The sequence below is a fragment of the Orycteropus afer genome, unplaced genomic scaffold (genome assembly GCF_000298275.1).
Source record: "Orycteropus afer afer isolate SDZICR_OR568_19922 unplaced genomic scaffold, OryAfe1.0 scaffold00064, whole genome shotgun sequence".
In the NCBI taxonomy this organism is placed as follows: domain Eukaryota; kingdom Metazoa; phylum Chordata; class Mammalia; order Tubulidentata; family Orycteropodidae; genus Orycteropus; species Orycteropus afer.
Window position 1 is genome coordinate 8,786,174 of NW_006921651.1, and position 27,085 is coordinate 8,813,258.

A 27,085-nucleotide genomic window follows, 5' to 3' on the forward strand; every position below is an offset into this window, starting at 1 on the left:
TTCAGACTCCAATGGTTAGAGGGAGATTTGATTCCTTCTACCCCCAGCTGCAAACATATCCCCGCCCTGCTTCTTCTCCCGCCAATCGTTCGTTCGCAGCCTTGGCTGACTTTGGAATCACCTGGGGAGCTTTAAAAACTCCCAATGCCCAAGCCGCACCCCAGACCAATTAAACCAAAATCTCTGGGCTGGGACCCAGGCACCAGTCATTTTTAAAAACTCCCCAGGTGATTCAAATATGCGGTCACAGCTGAGACCCACTGTCCGTCCATAAAACACTGGAACAAGAACCCAGCTGATTTGCATCTTTGACTTTCCCCAGATTAGATGCTTCATTCAGTCACCAAGCCGTTTTGCCAAAGGTGTGAACACGCTCTGAGCCCCCTGGGGGTTCTTTGCAACTGAGAGGAAAGAGAATGGCTGGCTCCCAACATTACTGTTCCTTGTTTTGTTTTAACAAAACCCAGATTAACCCAGATTAGTAATGTACAGATCTCAGTGCAGATTGGAGGAGCATAATATGTTTTTCTATTTCACACTGACTTGACATCTTAAACCAAGATGTTTAGGAATCCAGGGTCTTTTGCCGTTATTTTCCAAGTTCTTCATTTGTTCTCAACTCCAGAATGCATTTTCTTCCAGCTCCCCCTGAGCAGCTGGACTCTGCACAGCTGTCCATCCAGGCTGTGCTCTGCCTTCCCTACCCCCACCTTCTACCTGGGGACCCTCCTTGTGGGCAGGGGTTTCCATTCTGTCCCAGACAAACTAGGCAAGCACTGGCAAAGGAACACTTTAGGGTAAAGCTAACATTTGTTTCTAAACATAGGGGCAGGGAGCAGAGTGTGTGGGCAGTCCTGGTGGGCTGAGAAGAAATGGCCCTTGTCCTCTCCTTCTCCACACCCTCCGGAGGCTGTGGTTTGGGTGTGGACACGTGTATGCCCTGGGGAACTAGAAAGTCCTAATCCAACTCATCCCTAGAGCCAGGGCAGGGACCTGAGTCAGTATTTCCTTGGCTGCCAAGCATTAGGAAGCCCATGGCAGGATGTGGTTCATTGCAACATTGAACTGTGGACCAACTGCCACATACAAGCAGTCACTTTGCAGACTGTTATGATTGAGAGTCAACACATACTTGGCACTCTGACATCTATAGGCCCTGGAACAGAATGTGTGCTATCTAGAACGTCTTTTTTCCTTCCCCATATAGGGGTACACTAACCCACTTTATACTTATTATAGGGAACACTGTCAAAATCCAATAAAATGGAGATACTTACCCCATTGATTTAATATATTTAAATAGGTATCCAGGGAGCCATGATCATATAGTAATGGAACTAACTTTGGGTATGGATTAGGGACTCACTCTTCCTCATACTCTTCTTCCATATGGAAAACGTGTCCATACACACGTGCACATGCTCTCACACGTGCACACACGCACCTGCTCTCCTGAATGCCTTCACCCTGTCTGCAGACTCCTGTAAAGGGAATATTTTTCACCCCACACTGCCTCTTCCAATGTCACACAATTAGGGCTGGACAAACCTGACACAAGACAGACCACAGAAGGGGCAGACAGAGGAGGGTGGAGAGTAAGGAAGGAGAGACAGTTCTGACCTGGGGAATCCGGGAAGTCCTAGGAGCTGAGAGCTGTTGAGCAGGAGCTCAAAGGATGTGCTCACTTCTAGGGAACGTTGCTGCAAGGAAGGCGACCCCAAGCTATAAGATGAACTCACTAAAGATTTGGAAGTACAAAAATTCAAGGCACATGGTCTATGGGGGTGGGGTGGTAAATCATCTTGTGATTGGAATATAAGATGCTTTGTGGGGCAAGGCCATGATGATGTATTGGGGCCAGACTGCAGAAGGCCTTGAGATTCAGGCTGCGAAGTTTGATTTTCTTCCCGTTCCCTCTCTTTGTATAAAGCGTTTATGATGATGTGTCTGAATACACATTTGCCCGTTTCAGTGTTTTCTACCTTAGAGGGCAAGGAAGAAGTCTGTAGTGACTGGATTTGTGTAACACAAAGAACAGTAGGGAGATGGCCCCTTAAGTGCCACTTGTGAGTGTCGGTGATCATGGCACTGATTCTTTACAATGGGTGGGAACATAGTTAAGCACATACTATGCCAAAGTCTCCATGGTTCTTATAGCTGCTGGTTCCCACTGTGTCCTGTGGTTTTAGCATTATAAGTCTGTGACATGGAGCTTTGAGATGGTCACACAGTTGGATTTTCTTCCCAAACTGCCCTCAGCTGATTTTCTCATCTGTTGAGAGTTAACAATATCAGTATAAATCCAGGTTCCTTAGCTGCACTATCATCTTGTCTGCAAAATGTACTAAGTCATTCTAAGCTGTTAGGAGCCCATGGTAGAATTCTGTTATGACTAGAACCCTTCTTACACAGACTTGGATCAAATCGTGGCCCCCAAACCTAACTACATACAAAATAAGCACATAGCTCTAACACCATGCCTATAAAACCCCAAGGTCAGCTTATATAAAGGAGAAACAGTGTTTTCTCTAGTCATTAATACAGAAGTTAGAACAAAATTCCTGTTCCCAAAAGCCTCTCAGAGGGTAGGAAGAAAGAGAAAATGTTGGTCTTATCAGCTGAGGGTGTCACAGTGGCAGGAACTTCAAAGGTGTGTGGTAAGGAGAACAAGCTTCCTCTCCATTTTTCCTCTCCTTCCTTGGTGTCTCCTGTTTAAGGACACAGGAAGGACTCCGAGTGTCCAGAAGGCCACGTCGGAACTCGGAGAATCAGTGGTGTTCTACTGAGAATTAAATGGAAACCATTCAGTCTAGCGGGTAAATGACTGAACAAGCAGAGAAAATAAGTTAGAGAGGGCGCAGTGCTCTGAGGGTTTTGACAGAGTCTGCCACATTCCAAGTAGAAGAAAAAGCACTCAGAAGAAAAGCTTCAGGCCACGCTTGAGAGGAAGTAGTCATCCCCCACCCTCCTGAGGTTACACTGCACCAGGAAGGGCCCTGAGCCTTCGCCCCAGCGGGGCTGGGGGTACCAGGAGACACTAGCCTGCAGCGGCCACTCCTGACCAGCGCCCCTCAGCGCGAGCATTTCAAACTGACCGCCTCCCTGCGCTGCCGCAGATGCTCAGCCTAACCTGGCAGGGAGGACGGCAAGGCCTCTCTCTCTCCTCCAACCTCCCGGCGCTAACCTGGCCCTGACCTGGAGAAGGCAGGGCAGGTACACATACCAGCTTCCTAGGTCGGCGAGGGGTCCTCCAGGGGCAGCGCTGGCCTCGGGCCTCTAAAGCGCACGCAGGTGCGCGGCCAGCGGGGTGGCCGTGGGCGGGAGCGGCCGGGACCCGGGACCCGGGAGAGGCGGGCGCCGAGTCGCGCGGGCGCCGCCAGCCCCGCACCTGCACCCGGACCCCTCCTCTCTGCACACTGACCGGGAAGGAATTGCAGCCCGGCTTCGCACGTTTTCTTAATATTAGGCAACATTCCAGGTCGGCCTCCTGCCAAGTGGGCCGCAAGGAAGTTTTTGTTGCGATTTGATTGATACTGCGGTTTGTTCCTCGGGGAGGCCAAGCGTAGGGCACATCTCCCGGCTTTCCTGGACTGCGAGTGAGGGCCGTGGGACAGCCGCCTCCGGCTTCCCGGGAGCCGCCGGGCTGTCGGGAGTCCCAGGCCCCATTGTGTAGAGCAAGAGTGACCTCTAGTGGCCCGTGGGAAAGCACGCTGGCCCTCTAGTCAGAACTGGAAGAGTTGAGTCACAGCCCCAAATACCCACATTCAGATTCTTACGCATCCTTTCTCTCCTGCTCTCGCCCTCATCTGTCTTATCATTTAACAACTCCAAAAATCAGACTGCCCAGTGACCTATCCAGACCTTCACATTTACTACTCAGGTCTCTAGGCTTTCAGTCCAGTGCCTTTTCTCTAGTCTTTTCCTTCCAGGGTTGTAGTCCATCCACCCACCTATTTACACCCAGTGCATCTCCAGTACCACTTTTACTGAGGGCCTGCTGTATGAGTTGATGGACAGAGAAGGAAGGATGGACGAGACAGACATCTGGTCTCCCTCTCTAGTGGGGAGAGACAAGCAGTCAGCAGTCACACTACCCTGTGAGGAGCTTTGGAGGTACTTGCCCCAGACCTGAAGGACCTGCAGAGTTAGACAGGAGAGGGGAGCTGGAAGGAGGGGAGTGAGTGTGGAGAGGGCTCCCAGCAGAGGTAACAACAATTTGTACAAAAGCGCTGACATTAGAGACTGGTGAAGAGTTGGGGAGATTGCAGCATCATATGGAAGGAGGTGGTGGGTGAGGGGAAGCTGGAATGGAAGAGACCTAGAGCCAGCCCACAGAGGGCTGCAGAGATAGGTAGGGCCTGCTTGTGGACTTTGTCCTGAGATGATCAGGTAGCCACTGAACATTTAGATAGGTGATGTCCTAATCAGATTTGTTTGTGCAAGATCACTCTGAATTTGGCATGAAATCCAGCCTCAGGGTAGCTGTGAGGCCATGGACAAGCTGCCTGGGAAAAATTCAAGCCAGAAGGGCTCATCTGGCTTATCACCCCTCATCTTACAGATGGGGAAACTGATTCTGAGAGAAGGCAAGTTTCTTCCTCAAAATGGCTGAAGCTGAATTGATTAACTTCTGAGTCCCTTCACCTCTCACTCAGGCCCCAAAATATGCAGACCTGACCCAGACACCAGTTCTCAAGGCTGCTCCTGAGATTGCCCCCCCACACACACTCCCCTAAAAGTCTACCCTGGACCAGTCTCCAAGACTGCACAAGGTCATGCTCACTTTGCTTCCCCAGGACCTCAGAAGAGTTGAAACCTTGCATACACAGCCCTGGGTATCAAGAGCCACAGACAGGGAGACGAGAGACTGCGGACAGGTGGTGGGGGGAGGCAGGGTGACCGGGCCAAGGGGTTCCCATGAGACCTAGGGAGCAGAGTGCTTGACTTCGAATCGAGATATTGAATCCCATTCCAAATAATGTGCAAAATAAAGAAAACAAGTTTAAGAATGGGAAAGTGTCTCAGACTTTGTAAAAACAGATGGTGATAAAACACAGTTGTCCTAATATTTGGATTATTGAAATACCCTCAGCAGCTCAGGCAAGCTAAGGAATTAAGAGAAAGAGTTCAACATAGGCTGGATCATTCAGCATTTGATTTGAAAAGCCATGGGCCAGGGAGGAGGTAGGTCCCAGATGTGATGAAAGTACGATAAGAAAGGTTTTCAAAGGAAGAAACATGATCCTGGTGAGTACCATCTGGAACTGGAGAGACAACAGGATTAGTAGAAAGAGGTGTCAGGAGGCTTGAATTTGAGACCTAGCTTAGCCACTTATTAGCTCTGTGACCTTGCACATGCCACTTAACCTCTCTGACCCATCTCACTAGTAAAGTTACAATAATAATAATACCTGCCCTTTGTACCTCACAGGGCTAATTAACAATCCCATGAGGGGAGGGAGGCCAGGTAGGACTCGGGTAAAGGGGGGTGATGCAAAATCTCGGCTCTACCACTTACTGGCAGTGAGCCTTAGGTGAGGTTTAGATGCTAGGAGCGGCCACAGCTGATCGTTGGAAAGGATTAAATGAGATAAAGAAAATCATTGCATAGTGCCTTTTGCATAGATTCCCACTCAGAGCAACCCCCATTGGGTTTTCAAGGCTGTAAATCTTTACAGAAGAAGATTGCCTCATCTTCCTGGTGGGTTAGAACTGCTGACCTGCTTAGTCTTACCCACTATGCTACCAGAGCTCTTTTGCATAGACAGTGCTTAATAATTGGTTTTTAACATTAGTGTGATTGTGTTTGCTAATTTACAAACTGCCCAAAGCTATATAAATGAAAGATTATTGTAGTATTTCATAGGATATGACTACCTCGAGTAATAGGAAAAATATTGAAAGAAAAATATAAGCAGGGAAAATGGAATGGAGGTGTTAAAACACACAGTCCATCTTTACTAGTGAAGGGACAGGACCTGTGAGGACTCAGGTCTCACAAAACCTTACTCACAAAATTAACTCATGTGGGCTTAGCTAGAGATGGTCATATAGATCTTCTTTAAGGATGAAAAACACTAGCAATGATCAATGGCCTTGTGTCAGTTTGGGATAAGGTATCTGGTGAGAGACTGAGAATCAGCGATAATTCAGCTTTTTATCTAACATCTCCCTGAGCCACTGAGAGGAAGAGTAATTGGTACCTTAATGAATCTGTAAAGACATTCACTGAACCTCCAGGGAACCTCTTTAGAGCTAGAGAAGCTTAACCCTAGGAGTACAGAAATAATGCTAAGGAACCTCAAAAGGCCATTCACTTGTTCATAAAATATGAAATTAGTCCCTACTATGGGAGCTCAGATGGCGTAGTGCCTAAGACATTTGACTGCTAACCAGAAGGCTGGTGGTTCAAACCCGCCAGCCACTGCTCAGAAGGAAGGTTGGGCAATCTACTTCCGTAGTGGTACCACCTCAGAAACCCAAGGAGGGGTCGCTATGAGTCGGATCTGACTCTACGGCAGTGAGTTTTGTTTTGTTTTGTTTTGTTTTTAAAGTGCTGAGCAAAAAGCCCTGGTGGCACAGTGGTTAAATGCTCAGCTGCAAACCGGAAGGTTGGCAGTTGCAACCCACTAGCCACTCCGGCATGGAAAGATGTGTCTGTTTATCATAAAGATTACAGCTTCAGTAGCCCTATGGGGCAGTTCTACTCTGTCCTATAGGGTCACTAGGAGTTGGAATCAACCTGGCAGTGGGTTTGGCATCGAGTTGATTCTGACTCATAGTGGGTTTCCAAGGCTTTAAATCTTTACAGAAGTAAATTGCCCCATCTTCCTCCTCCCCCAGTTGCCCAAAGAGCAACTGGTGAATTTGAACTGCTAACCTGGTTAGCAGCCAAATGCCTTACCACTATGCCACCAGAGTTCCTTTTGGATGTGCCAAGCACCTTGGTAAGTACTGAGGATTCAGGGGCAAAAGACATGATACCTTTCCTCACCAAGCTGACACCAAACCAAACCAAATCCACTGCCATCAAGTCAATTCCGACTCATAGCAGTGGAGTCAGTTTCAACTCACGGCCACCCCATATGTTGCAGGGTAGTCTGCACTCCGTAGGGTTTGCAAGGCTGTGACCCTTTGGAAACAGACTGCCAGGCATTTCTTCCAAAGCACCTCTGGGTGAGTTTAAACCACCAATCTGTGGTTATTAGTTGAGGGCCTAACCATCTGCACCCTCCAGTGAGGGACAGTGGCACTTGAGCGTGATTAGCGCACCCAGAGGGAGGGCTCCTAACCCAACCTGGGGGTCAGGGAAGACTCCCCAGAGCAGCTGACACCTGGACTGACTCTGCAAGAATCCACTGCAGTTGGTCAGACCAAGAAAGAAGATTGGATGGGTCCCATTGAAGGCAGCTCCACACACAAAGACCCAAAAATGAAATTGCAAGTCATTTAATTTGGTCCTGCTGGGCCAATGGGGCTCAGCCTGTTCAAGTATGAGGTTTCCTTCTTAAGGTCAACAAATATCATGGCCCCCCAGCATTCTAGTAATTGTTCTTTTAAAGGTTATTGCATGATACCTCCTCCCCAAAGTCTACTAAGAACTTTACAACAGTTTTTAATGAATTTATGCCTGATTAATCCCAACAACATCTGCTTACATTTACATTTGAAGAATATGTTCTACACTTTTAAATTAACTTGTGTGTTTTCATCCCAACAGTATCTACTTACATTTTCATTTGAAAAGATATTTATCTTAACTATGTAAGGTAAATGAAAAAAAAAAGTACTTTTTTTCATTCTAAAACAATCTTTGCTCATGCATATGGTAAATCAGTCCTTCCAAGAACTGCAGTCTGAGCCCACATCCACACCCCAAATGTGGACATCAGTACTACTAAGGATAAAGGTATGTGTGCAGAGCTGTACGTATCCATGTATGTGTACGTACGGAAGAGTGGCTGTGAGGACCTGAGGGTGGAGAGGTAGCGGGCTAGGCTTCACTGTTTACGTTAGAGTGTAAGTGGTAGGCAGCTGATGGAGGGTTCAAAGCAATGCAGTGACAGCAACAGATGACTCTGTCAGCAATGTGAGAAGTAAGGGGGAGGGACGCCAGGCCAAGGACAAGGAGATTGATAAGAGGCTTTTGCTGTAGACCACATCAAAAACCATAATGCCCTGAACTAAAATAGCAGAAAAGAATGGAGATATGAAAAGGTAGAACTGATTTGTTTTAGATATCAGAATTGGGGGAGAAGCCTTAGATGACTGCCAGTCTTCTGACTTGAGTAATTGGATAAACGGTGGTAGTGTCACAAAGATAATTAAAAAGAACTGATTCTGAGAGGAAGAATTTTAATTTGGACATGTTGTTGTTATGTGCTGTCGAGTCGGACCTGACTCATAGTGACCCCTCCTTGCGTTTCCGAGGCAGTTTCACTACGGAAGTAGATTGCCCAACCTTCCTTCCGAGGAGTGAGTAGTGGGTTTGAACCACCAGCCTTCTGGTTAGCACTCAAGTGCCTTAGGCACTACACTACCAGAGCTCCTAATTTGGACATAGTGACTTTTAAACCACTTGCAGGTTATCCAAATGGAGATGCTTATGTTCAGAAGGCTCTAAGCTAGAGATACAGGTTTGGGAAGCATCAACACGTGGACATTATATAATTGGAATCACAGATGTGGATAATAGCAGCCAGGGAGGAGTGCATAGCATGAGAAGGGAAGAGGTCCAAAGAGAACGCATCAGGAGCCCCAGCATCTGAGAGGCAGGTGGAGGGGAATAGTTCCTCCTCAAAAGGAAACAACTTTCATAAATGAAGAAGGAAAACCTAGAGAGTGTTCTGGTTCCCTAGTGCCACCCTGACAGGAATATACCACAAATGGGACGGCTTGAACAAACAGGAGTTTATTCTCTTACAGTTCGGGAGGCTAGAAGTCTGAGTTCAAAGTGCCAGGCCCTAGGGGCTGGGTGAAAGCCCCTTGACCTTGGGCTTCAGCTCTGCCTCTTGCTCCCAGCCCACTGAAGCTAGAGGCATCTCTTCTCTCAGGCAGCTACTGGCTGCGGAGGCTAACAAGCCCAAGGTCAACAAATAAAATGGCACAGTCCCGATGTTACCAAACCACACAGCAGGCCATTGATTCAAGTCCACTGAAAGTCCCAAAGTCAGCAGAGCATGGCAGGCTGCTGAACAATGACTTGGCTACATGCAGGGTCCAAGCATGCCATAGGCTAGAGACCATTCCCACAGCTTTTTTATGTATACAGGAAACAGACCACAGCCCTAAAGCAGCTACTCAGCTGCTTGTGGTAGGTCCCAGCATGGAGTTGATTGCTAGTATCATCATGGGGAATAACTACCACCAGCTGCCCCACCACTCAATCAGGCCCAGCCAAGTTGACACACAAACTTAACCACCACAGAGAAACATCAGAAGAGCCAAGAGAAGAGTTTTCACAAGGGCACCATGAAAAGAGCCAATGCCATAGAGTAGCCAAGTATGATAAGAGCCCAAAGGCTGAGCTGTCCATACAACAACAGACATAATAATAACAACACCATCTCTTACTTTTGTCTCTCTGTGCTTTCTAAGCACACTCATATTTTTCACTTCATTCTCACTACAACCTATATGGCACCTTGTAGAGGCAGAAACTTCATGGCAGTGAGGTTAAGGGACATGCCAAAGCCATCTAGCAATTTAGTGACTTGGTTCCTGGAATTAAGAGATTTCAGTCCAGAGTCTTGACCAGGCCCCCAGGGTTCCACCCCCTCCCAAGTTAGCTTGTTAACCACCCGATAAATCAGAATGGAGCCTATGCCAAAATGACTAGCAGTATAGTTTCAAAAGCTTTGCTTTATTTTGTGCTCAGGGATGGATTACCCAATAATCAGGGTAAACATGTACTTAGGCCATCAACAAAACAGAGGCACCAGTTATCCAAAGCAGAGACCCATAGATGCCAAGCAGACAGGACATATGGAAGAGTGAATGCCAGAGTGCAGGGGAATTGGCAAAGCACTAAATGAAACTGATACCAGCTCCAGTGCATGAGAATGTGCCAGTTGGAAATAAAAGTTTGTGTAGGGTCACGAAGGTACTATGCACAAGGTTGTTTAAGCTATGAGGCCTCTACCTCTTTAACAGCTCCAGTGACATCTGTCTCCATGATCCCCTCCCATGTAACTTAAACTTCTTATCTCAGCTGGTCTCTTGGGAGTATACTATTTCTTTCTAATAAACAAGAGATCGAGGTGGGCTGTTGAGTCTAACTCTTACAATCACCCAGTATGTAACTAGATCCAACATGAGTGGTTACTGGACAAGGATGGAGGATATTTATAGATAACAGGTCTCTAATCCACTTGGAGAGAACCATCTTGTACATACACATCTGCTGATCCAATAGCTCCAAACAGGAGGGTCAGTAGTGTTCTTTGCCATGACATAAACACAAGGGTTCCCTGTGTTTCACACAACCAGCGGAATGTGTGAAAGTGAGGGAACTAAAAAAGTCAACCATTGCAATGAACTCAATCAAGTTACTTTTTAACTGTATACTTAAATTATAGTATTTATACTTTAAAGTATGTTTGGCATATGCATGGATGCAATCTAGCATACACTTAATATAATGCTAACGTAAGTAATAATTTAATATAATACTAACACAAAAAATGTCCAAAAAATACTGGAAATATTATTATTTATCTAACACTAAAAGTGCTAATTTATGTACCAAGTTTCATTTTTTATTGTCTGTTGCGTGGGACACAGTGCTTGATATTATTCTATATGTGCTAATAAACAAGGTATTAGGCACATTGAGAGAGGATGCAAAATTCAATGTTGATTCATCGTGCAAAATATGTTTCTGTGTTGCAGTGATGAATGTTTCTAAATTTGCCTTCCAAGAAAGCAACAAAGGGTGTCTATCAGAACATTACATTTGTATTTTATCACAATATTTACGTATCTCCATGTAAGGCTATTGAACAATTCCTCCAGGAAATAAATTAATATTCAAATAATAAAACATATAAATCTTTTTTATTTTCCATTTCCCTTGAAGCTGACTTTCTTTTAAGAAATTGATACTGTTGTGACTTACGAAACAATCTTGTTCTCTGAGAAGTGGTACCGTTGTTAGCCCAGTTATGTGCATATGTCTATGTATATGGGAATGGAACGATCCTACAAAGAAGTAAAATGTAGATTTTATAAATTTTGTACAAGATAACAATTATAGTTTTGTTTTCCTTTTGGACCAATTGAATATAACCTCCCTTCATTTCTCCTTCTCATCAACCTCTTAAGAATGCCTCAGCAGCACTAGCATCACATGACTCTTGATGTGTCTGGTCCTGCCCTGTGCAAAGGGAACCAAAACTCAGATTGAACGTAGCTTGTCTTTGTTCCATGCTCTTTGTGATCATTCTCACCACCATTGAGTATCAGCAGTATCCAGTGAACTGTGAAGATGTAGTATCAAAGGATGGAAAGTGATTGTGCAAGATTTTATGTATTATTTCAAGATGAAAACACTCAGGGGAGTCTGCAAGGGACCTGCTAACAAACATTGTATGAAAAATGAATCAAATTATTTCCAAGTGGTTTATAATGTTATTTCTTTTGACTATCTCAGACATGAAGAACAAAATTATATGCAACAAATTATTTTACTCACTAATTTCAAATATAAATTTTTGTGTTAATGTCCAAATATGAATGTAAATTTAATTTGATAAATTTTACTTGTTTTATAAATTTATTTCCAATTATTCAAATTTATTTGCTACAGTAGAGCTAAATTTAAAAAGTGACATAATTTAATATCCATGTATAATGAAACGGCAACAACTAAGTGGAGTGTAAAAATAAAAGTTCACAGAAGATAAAAAGAAAAGGAGTTGTGAATCCCTAAAGACAATTAAAAAATCAATTTCCTTTTTAAAACATAATGAATCAGAAGAGATTTCTCCCATCGAACAATCTAGATTAGTGCAAATTTTTGTACTAGTATTGTGGCTGAAATTACTAATTTGTTGTTGTTGTTATGTGCCGTCGAGTCGCCCCGACTCATAGAGACCCCTCCTTGGGTTTCCGAGGCAGTATCACTACGGAAGTAGGATTTCCCAACCTTCCTTCCGAGGAGTGGCTGGTGGGTTTGAACCGCCAGCCTTCTGGTTATCAGTCAAGTGCTTTAGCCACTATGCTACCAGAGCTCCTGAAATTACTAATAGCAATACTAATATAACAGAATTTGTTCCAAATTCTGTATCCATTACTTGCTGTAGTAGAAAAATTAATAATGGTGTAGAGGTAAACTATTTTAGAATTGAAAATTATTTCATCTATAGACTCTATAAATAACAGAAATATAGATCTTCCTTTGTAGAATAATTTTTCTCCTACTGATATAAATTATTGAATCCAAAGAGGGTCAAGTGAGTGTCATCATCACAGTGGACCCTTTGAAAACTCAAGTCAAAAATTTCTGAATGGTAAACAAACAAGGTTCTATAGCCAAAATAAATGTCTAGGGTGCAAAGCTAATGGTGAAAATTATGAGAGCGTGGCTATTGTATTCTCCATCAATCTGTTCCATGTATTGTTTTGTTTGCAAACTATTCAGTCCTAAATCATTTAATTTTTTATTTGCTATGAATGGATTTAGCAACTGGCACAACTCGAACATGATTGATAAACATGAAAACAGTTTGATTCATAGGGATTGTATGTTGTCATATTTAAACTCAAGACATGGTTTTGGTTGAACTCATGAACTGGAAACACAAATTTATGAAAAATGTCATTATTGGAAAGCCATTTTGTTGTCACTGTCATTATAACAATCACTGAACATGAACTATGTTTTTGAGGAAAAAATGAAGTGTTTGGATCCCCACAAAATGGAAATTTGGGGGGGTTACCTGAACTTGTTGCTCAGTTTGGTTCACTTTTAGCAAGTCACGTGTCAAAATACGGTAACAGGAAAAGGCAACCCATCGTGTATGTCTAAAACAATGTTGGAAGAATTAATGAACTTAATCAACTATTTTCAGTGAAATAAATATAGTTTAATATTTCCGTTTGTCTGTAGATTCCACTCCTAATCTTTCTTATTCTCATACAGATCAGCAAAATATTATTTTAAGATCTACAACAGATGGAAAAAGCTGTTGAGGGAGTTATCACATTTACTAGCTTAAAAAGTCATACCAGTGAAGAAATTGCAAAGCAAGTATTTCACTATTTACATGATGTGTGCAAAATTGATTTTTCTAAGTGCAGAGGCCAGTCCTATGACAATATGCTAATATGTCAGGGTGTTATAAAAACATTGCACAGAACATGTTAGAATGTAATAAATGTGTCATTTTCTTTCTATGTGCTGCACAATTACTTAAATCTTTTAGGACATAGTGCAGTAGATTGTTGTCCGGAAGCAATTGTTTGTTTTCTACACATCAGTTGCTCTACACCTGTTTTGCTGTCTCTACTTACCAATGGGCAACTCTTAAAACATATTTAGGCAACAATCAAGTATTAAAATGCCTTTCTAATACACAATGGAATCTTGTGCTGTAGCAATGGGTGCAATCCTGTAACCATACACTCAGATTCTAGATACTTTAGAAAATATTGCTGAAGACAAGATACTAAAAAATGAGATATTAAAAGAGAAGCTGAAAACATCACCAATAAAATGCAAACACAGAGTATGTATGCATGTCGGTTATGTGGAATAATATATTGCAGCATTTTTCATCTGTCCAAGGTTCAGAAGTAAATCTAAAGACATGCACAGATCTCTACCAGTCATTAAAAGGATATTTACATAATTTAAAATAAGATTTTGGAAATTTTGAAAACACAACAGAACAAATACTATCAAATACTGATTATCAAGCAGCTCACCATCACAGAAGCATTAGGGGCGAAAAAAATGACAGAAGTATTCTGGAAATATTGAGTGCCAGAGATCAATTTCATGTAACTAAATACTTACTACACCATCATTGATACTCGAATCTTGCATGAAAAGAAGGGTGAAAGTGTATGATGTTCTTTGAAATAGATTTTCCTTCTTAAACAACATGGATCTACCTCATGAAGAATAATGTATTAAGGCATCCAAGAAATGAGTACAGGCATATCCTGATGAGTTAAATACAAACCTTTATGAAGAAGTGCAACAGTTTCATTCTTACATGAAGACTAAGTTTACAAACCCAGTAACCACAAATTTTCCTCATGTAAGCACGTGTGATTCCATAACAGAAAATAAAATACCATGTGTATTTCCCACTGTTGAAATTGCTTTATGCATATTCCTAACTTTAATGATCACAAATGGCACAACAAGATGCTCATTTTCATCCCTAAAGAGACTCAAAATCCCTCAGTGGACAATGATTCAAGAAAGACTCAACTCATTATCTATATTATGTAGAGAAATAGATCTATTGTTTGGCAGCTTAACAGTGATAAAATCACTGAAGAATTTTTAAGAGCAAAGAATAGAAGGACTTTTTTTCCCCAATTATAACATGTTAGAGATGAAAGCTCGATCTAAAAATAAAATATAATAATTTCTTCTAACATATTTTTCTGATCATTAACTTTTATGACATCTCTTCATTTGTTCATTTATAATTATAGCACTTATTACAAAACAAGCATCAGAATTAAAGTATAAGCTGTTTAAAGCAAAAGTGATAAAAGTCAGTTTTTCAGTGTGGGAGAGCAACAGAATCTTACATTGACTGTTGAAACAACTAAGTTCACTGACTCGTTTTCTTTATTGTAGAATATGTGGAATATTATTTTTGTAGAAAATGTGGTAGACAGTAAAAATCTTAATACCATACATCCACTAAAAATTTCAAAATCCATTTCATCTCATTCTGCTGAAATGGCATATACCACTTTTGCATTCAATCACTGATATTAGAACCAAGCCAAACTCACTGCCATACAGTTGATTCTGACTCATAGTGACCCCCATGGGTTTCCAAGGCTGTAAACCTTTACAGAAACAGACCACCTCATCTTCTGCAGTGCAGCTGGTGTGTTTGAACCACCGACCTTTGGGTTAGCATCCAAATGCCTTAACCACTGCACCATGAGAACTCCTTACTAGTATTATAGTCACATTTTAAAAGAATTTACATCATGGATAGCTAAGACACACACACACACTTATATAGTTCACATATTAGGATGTGTGAGTAAGCAGAGGAGGGGGTACCACAGATTATCAATGTTTAGGGCCCTCACATGTCTTAATCCAGCCTTGTTTGCACTTCCCGGAACCCAAAACTATCAATACTCTGGAATCATCTATGTCTTAAAGGGCATTACTTAATTCCTCAGGGGAGGGTTTGCTCCTAATTCTATAGAGAAAAGGGACCATTGAAAGTTTTCAATCAGAGAAGTAATATAAATTTGTGTGTGCACTGGAAAAATTAATCAGTGTTATTGAATTTGTATTTGGTTGTGCGTATGTCAGATTACCGGATGTATACATCACCTGAAACAAAATAAGGAAAATACACTAAGAAGACCTATCTGGGCTCCTTTAGCAAAAGAACCCCCTTTCCTCACCTTCCTCCCACTCCAGTGTGTAGGCTGTCTTCACCAGTGGTCACTTGCATTTGGAAGCTAAAGCTCTCTGCATGTTTGATGACGTGGACACTGATCCTTAGACCAGATTCTCCCATGCACATAACTTCCAGAGGCAGGCCTGGCTCCTCATACAGGAGCCCCACTCTTTCCAACAAGACCAGCAATACCAACAAGAGGAGGAGGCTGCTCCCCCTGGCCCTTCCGATCTGGACTCAGTCCAAACCTACCCACATGGGCCAGGCCTGGGCCTGCTTCTCCGCCTTGCTTTCCTTTGGGAGTTATTTACAACACACTTATCTCTGGGAATTCACTGCAGTATGAGCATAGGTCTGATTATCTTTCCCTAAATCTGTCTATCATTCATAGCCCACAAAGAGCACTTAACAAAGATCTCTGTGTCAATTTATTACACTGTATATTCTCTTTACAACTTGGATGCATGCTAGCACTGCATGTTACTACTTGGAGGGTGGGTAAACCCCGGAAGCGGTCATCACTATGCCACATTGATTTTCCAAAGGTGACACACAGCCTTGTTTCCAGCTGGTAGCCTGGCTCTGACCTTTTCTACCACCCTATAAAACTGAGTTTCCGCCTGGGTACATGGCGGTACAAGTCACACCCCAGGCAGAAAGAGCTAGAAGTTATCTGGTTTCTGTACCACAGGTGGGTGGCATTTTCCTTCGAATCCAGCCTCCAATGAGCTGTTTCCCTTCTCTCTCTCTCGAAGTTTGCTATGTATGTGGTCCTCCTTCCTTCTCAGGGTTGAAAATGGCTGACTATGCAGGAAGAATAAAAGCAAACAAGGCAGCTGAGTCGAGATCACAAATACCAACTTTATCACCCATGATTTTGGTGCTGCTAAAATAGAAACATCTGTGAAACATTTTTAGGTTAGAAAAAGTAGAGTTGTTAGGATGCTTCTGTCTGCCTTGGGAACAAGCCCACATATGGAGCACGAAGTCAGTACTCTAATCTATTGAATACATAATCAGGTTTTGAATTAAATAGAAGATTTTCTGAAATTATCAAGCCTATGCATCATTTGAAGATTCTCTGGTGGCTCACTGCCTGAGGCATTTGACTGCTAACCAGAAGGTTGGCGGTTCAAACCCACCAGCCACTCTGCCGAAAGAAGACAGCAATTCTGTAAAGATTTACTGCCTCGAAAACCTAATGGGGGTTGCTATGAGTCTAAATTGACTTGATGACAATGGGTTTGGTTGTTGTTGTTGTTGTTTTAATGCATCATTTGAGGAGCCTTGGTGGTACAGTGGTTAAAGCACTCAGCTGCCAACCAAAAGGTTGGCAGTTCAAACCCACCAGCCACTCTGCCAAAAGAAGACAGCAATTCTGTAAAGATTTACTGCCTCAGAAACCTAATGGGGATTGCTATGAGTCGGAATTGACTTGATGACAGTGGGTTTGGTTGTCATCGTCGTTGTTGTTGTTGTTTTAATGCATCATTTGAGGAGCATTGGTGGTACAGTGGTTAAAGCATTCAGCTGCTAACCAAAAGGTTGGCAGTTCAAACCCACAAGCCACTCCTTCGGAGAATGATGAGGCAGTTTGCTTCCATAAAGATCTACAGCCTTGAGAACCATGGGACAATTCTACTCTGTCCTATAGGGTGGCTATGAGTTGGGGCTAACTTGACAGCAGTGGGTTTGGTTTTTGGTTTATGCGTTACTTGGAACCCCTGGGTGATATAAATAGCTAACACACTCAGCTGCTGACCAAAAGGTCGGCGGTTCAAGTCTATCCAGAGATGCCTGGGAAGAAATGTCTGGCGATCTGCTTCCAGCCACTGGAAATCACCTGGAGCCACACGGAGGACAGTTCCACTCTGATACACGAGTGGGTTTGCTGCTCTTAGTTAGAATCTAATGGACTGGTATGCAACAGTTGAGAAGTAAGAACACTAGATAGGAGAGTGAAGTTGGATTGCCAGTGTGTTTTTAAATAAAGGGGGCAAGGGGCATGAAACTGCTTTCAGTTTCTGCATCACAGAGACTTTTCACTTGTCTCAGTTACGTGTCTCTGGAATGAGACTACCTGTATTCTTATCCTGACTGCACACCTACAAGCTGTACATACTTTGGGCTAGTCACTTAACTGCTCTATGAAAAATGGGAATAATGATAGCTCCTTACCTCAAGGTCTGTTAGGGTGATTGAAAGAGCTATGAAGTATAAAGCACCCGGATCAGAGCCTGGGGCGTAGTGAGCGTCAGTAAGTGCCACCTGGACCTGCATCGCACAGACCGGCAGCGATCTGGAGCGTCCCCAGACTTTGCTGTGATGAATTTGTTATAACGCAGTAATGAATCCCCACCTGTCTTTTCTCACCGTAGGTCAGTGCAGCTGAACGGCCAGCCCTTAGTGATGGTGGACGACGGGACCCTTCCAGAATTGAAGCCCCGCCCCCTGCGGGCTGGCCGGACACTGGTCATCCCTCCAGTCACCATGGGCTTTTATGTGGTCAAAAACGTCAATGCTTTGGCCTGCCGCTACCGATAAGCAACCCTCACAGCCACCAGCCACCAGCGGCCACCTGACTGCTTTCCACTTTGCTGTCTTAGTAGTGTCCTCACTTTTCAGACATCTTCTTAGCAACCAACCAGTCTCACTGCCCATCCTACTGGAATCCACATAGACTTGCTCTCCAAAGAGACTAAATGTCATAGTGTGAGCTTAGCCTAGGTAGGTCACATCCACCTCAAAGGAAAATGTAGATATCATCCGTACCTATAGAAGGGAAGGGTATGTGTGTACACCTATACGTCCCCATGTACATGCACCACGAGAATAAGTTGGCTGCACGCTCCAGGGACAAACCTTTCCAAACAACTCCCCATAGTCCTAGCTACACAGCAATACAGCTAGAAACCCCAAACTGTAGCCTCAGCAGAAGATGAGGAAGGAGAAATCTGGGTGGATCTGTAAGAACCCAATCCTCTTCCAAATGCCCCTCCCTTGTCTGTTTTCTGCTGCTGCCCTGGGTTTCCGATCACCTCTCCCTTTCTATAGGGGTGCAAATGGGTGAGTCTACTCTGGCCTGCTGGGTGAGCTGTTTATGTAATTTCACGGCTGATATATGAGTGTGTGCATCTGGGTTTCTGACAGTGACATCAATCACTGGCAAGTCCTCTGGGAAGCGGGCGCTTCAAAAGTAAAATTACGGTCATACTCCGGATCTTGTAAGAAGGTTCTATGCCTCCGCGAGTCCAGATTCCCCGGGGGCTGGAATGGGTGGCAGGTAACAATATTCATGGAGTGGAGAGCAATGGATTAGGCGCTGCCAACAGCAATCATCATCCTTCATGTTGCTCTGAGGGGAAAGAGTTCTAGTCCAAAGCGAAAACATACCGAAGCACCACCACACACGCGCCCCAACTGAGCATCGCAAATCAGACCTGCCCCCCAAACCATGAGGCTGTTAAAGGCTTAGTAGGGTCAGGCCTTAACGGAGGTGTCGATCAGAAGACACCACTGTAAGGCTCCATCAAATCCAGCCCTGCTGCTTCTCCCAAGTAGCTGTGTGCTTCTCAGTGGCACTAACTACTCACAAAAAAACTTACTGCCGTGGAGCCCATCCGACTCATTGCGACCCCTCCTTGGGTTTCCGAGGTGGTGTCTCTACGGAAGTAGATTAGTCAACTGCCTTAGGCACTATGCCACCAGAGCACTAACTAGGCAGAAATCAAATGTGGCCTTTAAAAATGACCAGGTCCATCTTCTCAGACCAGGTTTGCGCATAGAACAGAGCTGACAGATAGCCACTGCGGAAGAAGTCTGATGGCAAAACTAGAATTAGCTGCAGGTGGGATGTTTCTGAGTTGGGCAGTCAGCCTGCTCTGATTTAGGCAGACTTGTCTTCCTGGAGCCCCAAAAAGGAGGACAAGGAGGGGCTAAGGTAGGTGGGAAATAGAGTGATTTAAAGTTGGTGATGAAGATGTCCCAGAGCAGTGAAAGGATATGTAAGTCCATAAACAAGTGGCAACTGAAACGGCTTTCTTTTCTGTGCACATGGTTTTCTTTCTCAGGATGAATGATGTGAATGCGCTTTATAAGAAGGGGTGGTGGGGAAAGATTTGACACGGCTGTAGGGTTCCATCTAAGAGACTGTCATGAAAGGATAGAAATAGGACTGAGGATGGCCAGAGGCCGGGGAGACTGCCTAAAATGCCCCAGAGTTAAGGATGAGGGCCAAATCGGCAAAGTGACGGTGAGGCAGGAGGCCTGGGGCAGGTGAGAGGAGAGAAGAGTGGAGGAGAGCCAAGTGTTCCGCACTTGGAGGACCGGGAACCGGGAGAGGAAAGCCACAGGCTAATTTTATAGGGAGGAAGATGGCGGACTCCGTGTTAGACTTGTTAATTATTAGGTACAAGAGGAACAGCAGCAGGAGGTGTGCTACCGGAGTGAGAAAGTGGGAGGGAGATCTCTGGGCTGGGCAGCGGGGTGCTCAGCAGGGAAGCAGCTGGAGAAAGAAAAGTAGACCCCAGGGGCTTCCTCTTGCCGGGAACCAGGCACCTCCCACTGAAGGTCAGAGAGGGGGATGATGCTAAGACTGGGAGTAGATGGGAGGGAAGAGAAGAGAAGCATCAGATGGGCGGGGCAGCGTGAGGGAGAGAGAGGAATAAGAAACGGAGTTGTTTCCCAAGCTTTTTAAATCGGTGGAGATAGAACCATCTGCCCCCTATACTGATGCAGGTGCAGCTGCAGGGGGCCCTGATAATAACAAAGGGAACCTGGCCCTGGGCTAGTTTGCTTTATAGACACAGTCGCCCCCTGGCGGGAGTGACTATTATTATCCCCATTTCCCTATGCCAGAGAGGGTCTGTGGCTGCCAAGGACCACCCAGGGGAAGGGTTGCTGTGTTCTGACTAACCCAGAGACTTCCACCTGACCCCCAGTGTTGCCTAAGGCACAGGCTCCCCTCTTCACCTCTTCATTTAAAACAAAGTTGCCTGGAGTTGACTCTGACTCTGGGCAAGCCCATCACCTACTGTGCTCTGGTAACAGTGCAGCCAGGACTGGCAGGGCTCCATTCACTTTCTGAAAGTAGCTGTTGAGTCTTCACTGAGCCTTCAAACTTCCAGAACACAGACAGTTCCTGCTTCTTTTGTTTTTCTCTGTATATTAAATGCTGCTCCAAAGAGGTTTAAGTTTTGTTCATTTTCTAGTTTAAAAAAGGGAGGAGGAAAAAAATGAAATCTACATTTGGAGTCCTAGAATTCTAACATTGCAAAGGTCTCATGGAAGGACAATTTGATTGTTCCAAGAATGGCCAGAAGTTCACTAGAACATCTCGTTCCACAGAGATTTTACCATAGGGCCTAGTGAGTTTTTCACTTCGGGACCAGAAAACCAGCCACATTATGGCAACCATTCACCAGACCTTTCTTCCATGGTGCCACCAGGTGAGTTCAAACCACCAACCTTTAGATCAGCATCACAAAGTATTTGTGCCACCCAGGGATCACCTTTTAAGGCAGGTAGTTATTAAATCAATGGGGACTGCTCTAAGGGGAACACTTACCCCTAAAGGCAGCCTGTGGCCCAACTCAGCATCACAATCAGGGTGAAGGGGTCAGCTTGCCAAGCTGAGACCAGGTGCACCATTGCTCACCCACCAGCTCTCCTAGATCGGATTCTCCTTCCTAAACCAAGACATGGCCAAGGTCGTCTCAGACGTGAGAGCGCTTTGTTTTAACCAAAGAATGAGCTTGAAGAAATGCTTATTTCAAAGAGCAGTAACACACGATGAAAAATCTGTGCCTTTTGTTGGGATGGTTCTCTGCTCCTCCTGCCTCCAGGAATAATTTCCTTTCTCATTTCTTATCAAGAAGGCTCAGGACAAATTCTCATTGTTATTTGGAGACAAAGTCCAATTCTTCTAAACCAATTCTTTTAATGCCCTGAAAAATACTCTATCACAGGGGGATATTCACATTATCTCTGGCAGGAAAAGGCTTGGAAATACCAGTGCTGGGCTACAATGAGACTAAGACCTGGGCTCTCAGTACGCAATTCCCACAAGTCCACACACCCTCTGTCTGCAGCCCCAGCCCCTTCCCAGCAACAGGGCAGTCCCTGGGCAGGTGGGCCCAAAGCTCCCCAGCGGGACAGAGGCTGTGGGCGGGTTCTGCCCAGGAGACTACCACTGGCTTCTCATGCTGAACCAGGAGCCTCAGCAGCCTCCTGAGGAGGGCACGGCAGTGAGGACTCGGGACTGGCAGGGCTGTGAGCTGCTGCGTCTCCAGGCATTCTCTGGGGCAGACCCTGCATCTCAGATGTGCTCGCTGACACTCAAGATCCCTGTGTTTGGGATGGATGTAGCTGCAGAATTCACCATGGAAATCCATTGAGAGTGGCTCGATTTCTGGAAACAAAAGAGCAATGGTGAATTACAGTAGAAGCAAAAGAATTTGCTCTTCTTGAATTCCTCTGACAATAAAAACACCTGCTGTGCATCTGGGGAGGGATGTGAGGCAGCACAGGACTAAGATTTTCAAATATCAACAGAGAAACCAAAAGTACAGATACAGCTTCGAGAAGGCAATGGAAGGAGGGTCATAAACATTGACGCCACATGGTTCCTCTGCATCTCTCTCTCTCCAGCCTTAGGAAAACTGTCTCAGGTTGGACACTACACATTGCTCTTTTCCACTAACTTACTCTCCATTTCCACAGCCTCACCCCTGCCAGCCACTCTATGCCAACCCCGAGCCCAGGGGAATCTTGAGTTCTGAGATGGAATTAAGTTTTGGATTTAGGATTTCTTGTAATCTTTTCTTAGGATGTTCCAGAATTGAAAATTAGATAGGAAGGGGTACTCCAAAGAGAAACAGTGCTGAAATGGGGGGTTTTATTGTTATGATAAGGCCCAAACAAATTGGACATGGAACCACAGCTTCTGAGTTTCACTAACAATGACACAAGGCTGTGCACAGCTGCCCTTTATTGAACGCCTTCTTTGTGCCAGACAATTTCAGTGAACCCTCAAGCAGGTCTGTGTGATGAGTATTGTGGCCTCCAAGTATAGATAGAAAGAATCAGAGAGGTAATTAGTCCAAGGCCATACAGAGACCAGAGTTCAGAAGTGGGATTTGAACCCCTATCTGTTGGATTCCAAACTCTGCTCTCGATTACACTGTGCTATCTCATCTAAATGACCACAGCCAAGTTGTCCTCATCTTGGTGTTGCCCACAGCTAGCTTTCCTGACATCCTGTGTGTGTCCTACAGAGAACCCTTCCCCAGGACAGAAGGTCACTGCAGCCTTTCTGGTTTGGGGAAGCAGACCAGCAGCTGTGATGAGTAGTAAATAGGGTTGTGAACTTTGAGTCCAGGCTCCCTTGGCCCATCAGTGAGTGGCCTTGGTGGGCTGCTGCTGTCCCTCTGAGTTTTTCTGTGGAACATTTAAGGACCACTCCCACCACCACCGCTCACCAAAGATGATGATTCTTGGTATTTCTAAATTCAGGAGGTAAGTACCAGAGCCAATCAGCACACATGTGCATTCCCGAGCACACATGCTCATGCACACACATACTGTCACCAAGGGCACTGCTCCTCTCCCTCCACTACCTCCCGGAAGTTCGGAAGCTTTTCTTTGCCTTCCCGTACTAAACCCATTACCCATCACCCTGCCAGTAGCATTTGTAAATAGCACTCTAAAACAAAGAGAGTCAAAATACAGCAAACCAACTGTTCAGGCACCCTGGGAGCCATAGGAGCATTTGGGAGAAGCCAACCAAGTTCCATGTGACTAGCTCAGGAATAAGTCCCACAGTCATGCATACCCAGCAGAGAAAAGGGAACCACCATTCCTTATAGGCCACGTGGGTGCCCACGTCACAAACATTACTCCATTAAGTAATCATGAAAATATTCTAGAATTCTTTTTCAAGTTGTAAATGTTATGCAATAAACTCTATTTTTGGAAGAAGCAAAAAGAAACCTTTGTTTTATTCATTTGGAAGGTGACAAAATGAGTACAGGACGACATCTTGGGAAAAGTCACTTCTCTGTGCAGGGGAATTTCACAGGTTATTTGAAGGCTTATATGAGCCTGGTGTTTTGTAGAGAGTTTGGGTCTCTGAGGTAGTTTATATTTTGAGGTTATGGTTGGTAAGTAATAAAATGTGAACATCCTTTCTATTTTATATAGGACTTTATTTATTTTGTTGTTATTAGTAAGAATATACACAGCAAGCATACACCAATTCATCAGTGTCTATGTGTACCATTTAGAGACACTGAATACATTCTCTGGTAGCATAGTGCCTAAGGCACTTGACTGCTAACCAGAAGGCTGACGGTTCAAACCCACCAGCCACTCCTCAGACGGAAGACTGGGCAATCTACTTTCGTAGTGATACTGCCTTGGAAACCCAAGGAGGGGTCGCTATGAGTCGGGGCCGACTTGGTGGCAGTGCGTTTAGGGTTTTCTGGATGACATTCTTGAAGTTGTGCAACCATCCTCACCCTCCTTTTCTGGGTTATTCCTTCTTTGTTGACATAAATTCACTGGCCCTAAGGTTCCTGTCCAATCTTTCAAGCTGCTGTTGTCAATCTGATCTCATATAGATGGTCCTCAATTTCTTTTCTTAGTATGTTCTGTGGTCAGAGGGGGACCCTGATGTCCACACTACCCCTTGACCTGAGACTAACTGCTTGGTGACCTAAGGCCTGCTGTGAATCTTTGATTTCATGGTGCCCTGCCATCTCCACTCTCCCCGCACAAGCTTTGCTTTCATCACTTTAAGTGGAAATTAAATTTTAAAATTCAAGTTAGATGTCATTGATTGTATTAGTTAAAGTAACTTAGTTCCAACAACAGATAAACCCCAGAATCTCAATGGCTTAGCACAAATTGAAGTTGATGTCTTGCTCAATGGCATATGTCAATTTCAGTTGGTGGTGATGATGGATAGCGGGTGGGGGGGGGTGGTTCTGTCATTTAGGGCCCAGACTGGTGGAGGTACAGTCACCTTCAGCACTTTGGCTCCAAGGTTGCCATAGGCATCAATGTGCACTTGGCAGATAGTGAGAGGGCATGTGGGATCCCATGGGAGTATTTTATGGCCCTCACTTAGAACTGGTATAAATCCTTTCTACCCAATTTCATTGGCCAGAGGTCAGTCACATGATCCCATCTAGATGCTGGGGTCTAGGAAATGAAGTTCCTGGCTGGGCAGCCACTTCCCAATAACAACTATGTTGTTGTTGTTAGATGCGGTCCAGTCGATTTTCGACTCATAGCAACCCCATGTGGCAAAGCAGTACTGCCCAATAGGTTTCCTAGGCTTTAATTTTGATGGGAGCAGATTACCAGGTCTTTGTTCCACAGAGCAACTGGAGGACTTCGAACCACCAACCTTTTGGTTAGCAGCTGAGTGTTTAACCACTGTGCACCCAGTTTCCTTAATAACAACTATAGTTCATGGACAATGAACATAAAACTTTGGTGAACAGCAAGGGGACCAGAGAATGATTAAAGCAGGTTAGGTCCCTCCAGTTGATTTGTTACAAACAGCCTGTGGGTTGATACCTACATGTTTTTTTTCCTTGCATACTCGATAATGATTTAAAGGAGCTTTCTTCTCCACTTCCACCCATTCCTCAAGCCCTACCCTCTTGACTGATTCTTGGCTGATTGTTATCAGAAAACAATAGGTTGTTGGGCTGCTATCCACTTAGGATGCAGACAGTACTGCACGCTGTGCCCTATACTGGACATATCAAATATATACACACAGAGAAAGAGAGTGCTCTGGTAGCACAGTGGTTAAAGCATTCAACAGCTAACAAAAAGGTCAGCTGTTCAAACCTACTAGCTGCACCATGGGAGGAAGATGAGGCAGTCTGCTTCTGTAAAGATTTGCAGCCTTGGAAACCCTATGGGGTCCTACAGGGTCGCTATGAGTCAGAATTGACTCAATGGCAGTGGGTTATATATAATTTGAAATCTCAAAGAGCAAATTGGGTTAAAGGATCACTGGAGAATTGTAGAGGCCATGGCTGAACACTCACTCTGAAAGGTCACAGCACTGCTATCCTATAGACTCAATCCACATGAGAACAGGAAAGTATACTTTCAGCCTATTGAAGGAGGTTGTTCTGTCTAGAGATCTTGATTCTAGGGCTACCTCTCCTACCAACAACTGTGTGACTTTCAACAAGTCTCTGGACCTCAGTGTCCTCATCTGTAAAATGAGGAGTTTGGATTAAGTAAACTTTAAGGTCACCTGGAGTTGCAATATTCAAAGATTCTATGGCTGAAATAGTGAATGACACAGGAGACATCAACAGAAGATGGAAGGAATACACAGAGTCACTGTACCAAAAAGAATTGGTCAGTGTTCATCCATTTCAGGAGGTGGCATATGATCAAGAACCAATGGTACTGAAGAAGTCGAAGCTTTACTGAAGGAATTGGTGAAGAACAAGGTTCCAGGAATTGATGGAATACCCATTGAGATGTTTCAACAAACTGATGCTGCATGGGAGGCATTCACTTGTCTATGCCAAGAAATTTGGAATATAGCTACCTGTCAACTGAACTATGCCATGATTCTCAGTGGTTTGGCAGATATTAGGTAATCATCTTCCATTTTGTGATCTTATATGAGCAGCCAATGAGTTGAAAGGGGAGTTTTCTGGGGGGTGTGGCCTATATCCAATATATATGGATGCTCTGGCAAAGTGCTCTCTCTCTCTTTCCTGCACCTGACTTGACCTGACCTCCAGTTCTTGGGATGTGAGCCAGGGGACTGACCTGAAGACTCTGGGACTTGCTAGCTCCCACAGCCCCATGAGCCAGCAGCCTGCCATTTGACCTGCCAATTTGGGGTTCATCAGCTCCTGCAATCAATCACATGAGTCAGGAGAAGCCTCCAGCCTGACGCTAAACCCACAGATCTGGCATTTACCAACCTCCACAACTTCATGAACCATTGCCTTGAAATAAATCTCTATCTGTATTTATACAGACGTACATATGCTTCACTAGTTTTGTTCCTCTAGAGAATCCAGCCTAAGACATGTGTTAAATGTAAACGGAATAAAGGCTCCAACTAAAAGACAAAATTTGCCAGGCTAAATAAAAAGGAACCAAGCCCAACCAAATGCTGTTTCAAAAGAAACATCTAAAATATAAGAAGGCAAAAGGATAAACAAAAAGATATACCATGTCAAGAAAAGTGATGCAGCTATGCTGATGTGAGATCACCAATGCTTTCATGAAGCAAAAGGCATCGCTAGTGATACAGAAGGACATTTCATAATGCTGAAGGATTTGATTCAACAGTAAAAGACACCATTGTAAATTTGCATACACCAGAAGGCCGGCGGTTCAAACCCACCAGCCACTCCTCGGAAGGAAGATGGGGCAATCTACTTCCATAGTGATACTGCCTCAGAAACCCAAGGAGGGGTCACTAT

At 44.4% G+C, this 27,085-nt stretch overlaps 1 protein-coding gene across 1 annotated transcript in view; it reads left to right on the forward strand.

Moving 5' to 3' along the window:
- Window positions 1-18,155, forward strand: part of HPSE2 (heparanase 2 (inactive)) — a 967,353-nt gene extending 949,198 nt beyond the window's left edge. Inside the window, 1 exon segment of the mRNA XM_007940039.2 lies at window positions 17,990-18,155. Within this exon segment, the coding sequence (XP_007938230.2) occupies window positions 17,990-18,155 (166 nt within the window).
- The last annotated feature ends 8,930 nt before the right edge of the window (window positions 18,156-27,085 follow it).